The 6,600-nt window shown below is 41.3% G+C and overlaps 1 protein-coding gene across 1 annotated transcript in view; it reads left to right on the top strand.

The window, feature by feature from the left end:
- The window catches only part of luzp2 (leucine zipper protein 2), a 144,837-nt gene extending 142,733 nt beyond the window's left edge, over nucleotides 1-2,104 (top strand). The window contains exon 12 of the mRNA XM_069705453.1: nucleotides 1,211-2,104. Within this exon, the coding sequence (XP_069561554.1) occupies nucleotides 1,211-1,318 (108 nt within the window). The 3' untranslated portion in view covers nucleotides 1,319-2,104. The remainder of the gene's footprint in view (nucleotides 1-1,210) is intronic.
- Nucleotides 2,105-6,600: the final 4,496 nt, after the last annotated feature.

Raw genomic sequence — 6,600 nt, forward strand, 5'->3', positions numbered from 1 at the left:
CATTTAGCTTCAGACCAGGTGACAGACCAGCCATGCAGAGTGATGTGTAACTCAATAATTTGCAGGCAGCTATCAGGCCTTAAGGCGTTCTCCACAGTGACATTGGTGAACACAAAACAGATGCCTTGCCTGGAGAATCGGTTTCTAGCGTCTTGAGTGCGATGCTTAAAGAAGTCGTTGGCAAAAACGACCTAAATGATTCAAAATGCCCGAGAAAATTACATCGTAGGCCGCTGCTTGTCTTTAAAACGTTTAGAAGGAAATCGTTGTTAAATTGCACCGTGTCAGTGGGCCGTGGATTGAGCGTAAACACATCCGCATTACGAGGAAGCATGTTGAACTCCACCGCACAAAATGTCTTTTTAAAGTTGCGATTATGTTAAAACAAGGTGTTCATTACTGTCACAATCCACACCGGGAACTTCGCAGTCAATTCATTTGGTGTTTCGACCACAAGTTCTGCAGTGCGGTGGTGTTTTATAGGAGTGTTTCCGCTTTTTGTCCGCGAGCACGACGAAGCACAAGTACGAGTGAGCAGGACGTGCAATTAAAATCAATCAATAACAAGTGACGGTGGAAAAAAAGAAAAAAAAAAAAGCTCTGTGAACAATGTAGGCTTTAAAAAAAAATTCTAATCTGTTTTGCAAATATTCCCAGAAGATAGAAAGGTTGTCTTTATACCGATATGTTTGTTTGACCTCAAGGTAGCTAAATGTAAGATAACAAGAAAAAAACGGTTTGGTTTTTAATAGTATTTTAGTTTCTGGCCAACAATTTGCCCAAATGCTCTGGTGTCAGTTTGGCTGCAGGAGATGAAAACTGGCAACCGCACTTTGGTGAATTATCCTGTTTTTAGGAGGATGAGGAGGTGCAGATCAATAGCATTCAGTCTTTCAGAGGAAACATCTTCATTAACTGAAGTAGCAGCTTATAAATCAAACAGAAGTTAAATGTTGAAAACGAGGACAAAGAAGGAATCCGTCTGCTAAAACGCCCGGCAGCGATGGTAATAGAGTCCCAAAACATTATCTTTGAATAACAAAAATAGGTTTTCATGCTTTCTTTTCCCCCCCCCTCCTCCTCCTCCCTTCCCCCCAAACCAGCGTTTAGGAACATTTCCTGCTTAGAATACAGGCCACCTCACGTCTACTGTGGAGTACCGTCGCGCCAGTCTTTCTCATTACCAATCTTTATCTTCTGAACCTAGCAGCAAAGGAGCCAAGTGCAGACTGGAAAATCCGACACAAAGACGGCAGACGACAGCGAGAAGGCAGAGGGAGGCGGCAGCAAAAAGACAAAGCCACATGAATACAACTGAGCGGACGGCATATCATCGTGAATGCAGAGCTCCTGCATCGCCTGAAGGATCTTTCTAAGAGCACACACTTGCGCACTCTCACAAAGAACATGTGCGCCCACACACACACACACACACACAGCTACACATACGCATATCAGCATTGTTAGCAAGAGCTGAGACACTGGAATTGTCAACAGATTTTGACCTGTCATCTGAAAACCTCCATAGTAAAATGGCATGCGTTTAGAAATTCTTTTCAAAACAGGTAGCGATGGCACTGGTAACTTGTTTCATGATTGTTATTTTGTTGTTTACTTATCCGAGTTTTATTCTGAGTGAGGACACTGCTTTCTAAATGTGTGATCTTTCTAGAAAAATCCCTTTGCACTGGTGAGGTCTGACACTGTATCCTGTGATAAGTATATCAAATTGACAAATAAAAAAAAAGTACTCCTACTACTACTACTTCTACTACTACTATTACTACTACTACCCAGCTTAGAAATATTGTTTGTCACTCATTGTAGCAAGGTTAATTTACTCCTCCACATTTTGAAATATAGAGGCTCAAGTTGGCTGGCCAACTGTTCAACATTTAATATTTCAGCACTCTTTCTGCCTTTAACACTCCAGAGGCAAAAGAGCCAAAGACTCACAATGGGTCGTCTCCCGAGAATGTGCCATGCACTGAGTAGTAACTCCTAGCTACATGTATCTGTGTTATCTGACCTTTCTGTGTCCTTTCAATAAACTGTAATTTTCAGTAAATGTGTGACGAATAAATGGTTATTTGTGGGAAAGAAATGAGTGAGTATGTTTGTGATCAACAGAAGGAAAAAGGGTCCGGGTGCACACGGAGGGATCAGGATTTTACGCCTGCTGAATATTAACGGCACAGCTAGAGGAGGTTGTTGGGGAGGCACTGACACATCGAAGATCAGAACAAAAATTTGGATTAGTCAGAAGAGAAATTATTCATAATCAGACATCGTTTCAAAAGCTGACTACAAACGTCCTCGTGGCCCAAACTGCAAATCCAGCTTCTTTTTCCCCCGAGTGCTTCTAGATACTCGGTGACCTGGATGACTGCAAGTTATAGAAATCATTCCAGGGATGTATTTGTAAGAATACTATCTTTATTTAAGTTTTTTTTGTTTGTTTGTTTTTGTATCATTAAAAGCCACATCTAAATTTGCTGCCTCTGTAAATTAGCACATAAAGTTGTCACATGCAGCCGTGTCATTTCCATGTCGTGCATGTGCAATCATGAAGTGTGATTATTTTCATGATTGATTAAACTGCTGATTAGTTGTGTGATCAGCTCATGAATTGCTTGTTTTGGAAACGTTCCAAAATTTGCACACAAATATATATATATATATATATATATATATATATATATATGTCCCAGAATCCAAAGTGATCTGGTCATTTGGTGTTTTGTTTCAGTCCAAATTCTCACCTTTGTGAAGGTGACAAAAACAGATGTTCATTATTTTGACTTGAAAATTGACTTAAATCAAAAATACATTGTTTAAATAGTTGATTTTGTATTGACTAATAGATGAAATGACTAAAATACTGCAACTCTAGTGTCCATATTTTTCCACTTTTAGGATTGTAATTGTTAACAAACGATTACTAAACAATTAATTGAGGACGTTTGTACAAAAACAAAAAGAAAATATATTATTAAGCGATCATGATCACAAATACGGCTCTAGGTTGTGTTCAGACATAGCAGTGTGGGTGTGAAATCACCACGGGTGCAGTCACAATCAGGTACAGCACAAAAGATCTAAATTCCAAAGGTTTTTTTCTGATGTCGAGGCTGAATAAATTCACTTCGTGAATGTACAACAGAGAGAGAAAAATAAAAAAAAAGAATGGGGAGAGGAGGAAACAGAAACAACTGGAGTTCTCGGGGAGATCAGATGGAGTCGGAGCAGACGCAATGAACAGATTGGTAAAAGCACAATTTAAAAAGGGTTCTCCTGTCAAATTCTCTTGTAAACACGGGGTGGAAAGCACTAAATAATAAAATATGTGCCCTGTGAGCCACTTCCGTCTCAACCTCGCTGCCTCCAGCTGCACTGTACAGGTGTGTCATCAGTGTCATCCTTCAATGTCGTCTCGCTGTTGTCAAAAACGTCCAAATCTTGACAAACAGCGCTGATATGTTTATAGTCCATTATTGTGTGAAAGATTGCTGCGGCTTTTCTTCTGAGCTCTGAAAAGCTACCGACTGCTTTAAGCCGCTTTGTGGCCACAGCAATCCTCTTCATGTGACATTTGGATGCGGTCACTGGATTCGACTGTGTCCGTGCTGGAAAATGTTCAGCGACAGGTGCGCCGCTCTATTTTAAGGCCTATAATCCGTCTTCTTTGTGAGTTTTGAGAGATTTCTCCAGGTCTTGCTGAGAAGAAAACAAAAAGGCCTGTCGCCAGGATTTGGAGACCCATGGCGGATCCTGCAAATGGTGCCATTAAGCCTCGGAGCCAGCAGTGGCCAAAGCGAGCTTCCCATCAAAACAGGCGGGGCTTGGGATTGGATCAAAGTGACAGTGTGGTTTTCATATGTCATCTTCATTTTACTGCCTCCTCCCGCCTGGTTGATAATGATGTATTTTTTTGGAGGACAATTTCAAGCTGAGCTACACAAGGAGCCTATTTTCAAATACATCCAGCCAACGGGAAATGGTTCGTGTTCAGTGCGAATGCAAAACACCGCCTTTTGTACAGTTAATTCACTTCATTTTAGCCTAATTTGCTGCACTGCTTAGGAGCGACAGGTCACAAGAACCTTGACTGAGCAAATCAGTGCAAAAACAAATGTGCTTCTCTTTCCACAATACAAAATAGGTTTTGAAAAAGAAGGTAGTGGACTCCCGCATAGTGTCAGCATTCAGCAGTGCGCTTCAGGACGCTGAATTCTTGTTCGTTTCTGAAGCTTCATTTTGTCAAAAATGGTCACACAGACCTGGAAACAACATCCCATCAAAGCAAAAGACAAGTCGGTCAAGCACACCGGGGGACGTCAAGGTACCAAAGCGCAGCAGTCGGCAGCAACGCCACTGAAAGCCCACGATTCTTGATACCGAGCTTGATACCCAAAAATAGAATGAATGGATTTCAACACAAACTCTTATTTAAAAGGGCAGAACGCACCTTTTATTTTTGATGCAGTGCTACTGTTGTAGTGGACTGATGGGTGCGTTACACACTTTGGCATTATTGCCAGTGGCAATAATGTGACCAAATAAGATATCCTCCTGTGAATTGTAATATAATTAGTCTGTTTTCAAAGGGAGAACTAATCTCCTGTATTTAAGAAATTAATTAAAAAAATTTGTTTATGATTCATGATGAATTCCCCTAACTAATAACTTTTTATAATTCTGTGCTGAGTCAGTTAAACCGAGCGCATGGGGGGGGGCGTTTTATTTCTCATACGCAAACCTGTCTCCCCAGTTTCAAGTTAAAGGGTGATATTCATCTACAATTAAAAATGGCAAAAATAGGTCTGTGGCTAAGTTCCAAGACAGCAAAGGTCGGCCGTATTATGACAGTGAATAGCCTTCACCACTTAAGCACACACACCTAATTAAACACTCACTCTAATTACACCGCCTGCAGCCGCCTCTTCTTTTTCAACTTCTGCTTTCGGGGGGGGGGGGGGGGGGGGGGTGATACCGTATTCAGACGCACATGAACGACTGCAAAATCTTTATAGAGCGTGCACAAGTGTGTCAAGATTGCCCACTTCATCTGCTCCTTTATCCACAGCTCGTAGAGCTCAGCTTTGCTAATGTGCTGAGAGAGTAAATGATTTTAATGAGGTGGAGGGTTGTGATGGAAGAGCTGCTTTACACACCCATCAATTCGGAGCGGCGCGGAAGGCAAACCCGGGTCAAAAATTTGCCACGGATAATTTTCTTAAGCAGTTATTCTGAATCTGTTTTGAGTGCCAGACTAAGGAGCACATGAAACACAAGGCCAGTGGTTACAGATAAGCGTTGACTTTTAATATTCCGCGATGATTATCGAGCTCTCGTAACCACCAGGACTCCCATTTGGCAAACACCACCCACTTGGCAGCTAATTAGACTACAGCAGTAGGAAACTACTTGCAAATACAGATGTCTCGTACCTCCTTGTAGCCCCAGGTGTTTAAAATGTGTTCATTTCCTTGATTTTCTTCAATTTATCAACAGCTAACCAATTAGTCAGTATAATCACTAGGAATATGGGTTGTGTGAACAAAACAGGATATTACACGAGGTTCATTCTTAATTTATGAAGCTGCTGATTGTTACAAATGCCTGAACTTAACCATCATCAGTCTGACTATTTGTGGGATATTTTCTCTGTCATCTCAACCGAAAACCGTATGTTCCTCAAAATGTCGTCCAGGGTTGGGCGATAAACTGGCATATGAACATGAACTACACATGTCTACATGAACCATCGCAATGGACGATGACGTCAGCAGCGGGGGAAGATATGGAGGGGGGGGGGGATGTCTCTCACTTTTCTGTAGTCGACAGTTCATTCAGTAAACACAGGCTTTCAACCTTCTTTTTTTTTTTTATTTTTTATTTAATTTTCATCGTCTTTCATTTCTGACACACATCGGACATCAGCCGTGGAAGAGCCCCGCCCCCTCGCACTGTTCATTTATCCACCACAGTGCAAAGCTCAACCCTCTCAAACCCGCTGGAATAATTAAATAATCACAAACCAGCATGATTGTGGAAGGCCTGACGGCTCAGGTTGTGAATTACAAATTCACTGAACCGCGTTTAGACATTTATAAATGTGAAATCAATTTGTAATTGACGGCTCATTAAAACGAGGCCAGAGTGAACAAGCGTGCTTCCGCGTGAAATGTCTGTAGTTTTGGCTCTTCCTCCCGCATGTTTACGTATGTGCTGACCCGTTTATGTACATGGTATAAGAGCTTATTTGCATATAGAGCGGCTACGCGATCCGATCAAAAGTGGTCGCTCCAGACGCATATGTCTGCTCATAAATTCACGGCACTAAAATGCCCCAAAACGGTGAACTTGGTGTTGATTCACTTGACTCAAATATTGCTGCGTTCAAGTGTTATCCATCAGCTAATATAGTCGGCGCAAATTTGATTCGTAAGACCCAGCTGGAATATCCTGTAATTTACTATCAACTTCAGTTTCTTTGCTCTGACATTTATGTAATCCATTTAAAGAGAAAATACTGACACATTAAAAAAAAAAAAGTCAGTTACATTCAGCGTAATCCATTTTACTACACATGCATTT

The sequence above is a fragment of the Brachyistius frenatus genome, unplaced genomic scaffold (genome assembly GCF_029030835.1).
Source record: "Brachyistius frenatus isolate BFR_SWC_R1_liver_20210118 unplaced genomic scaffold, ASM2903083v1 Contig_56, whole genome shotgun sequence".
In the NCBI taxonomy this organism is placed as follows: Eukaryota; Metazoa; Chordata; class Actinopteri; family Embiotocidae; genus Brachyistius; species Brachyistius frenatus.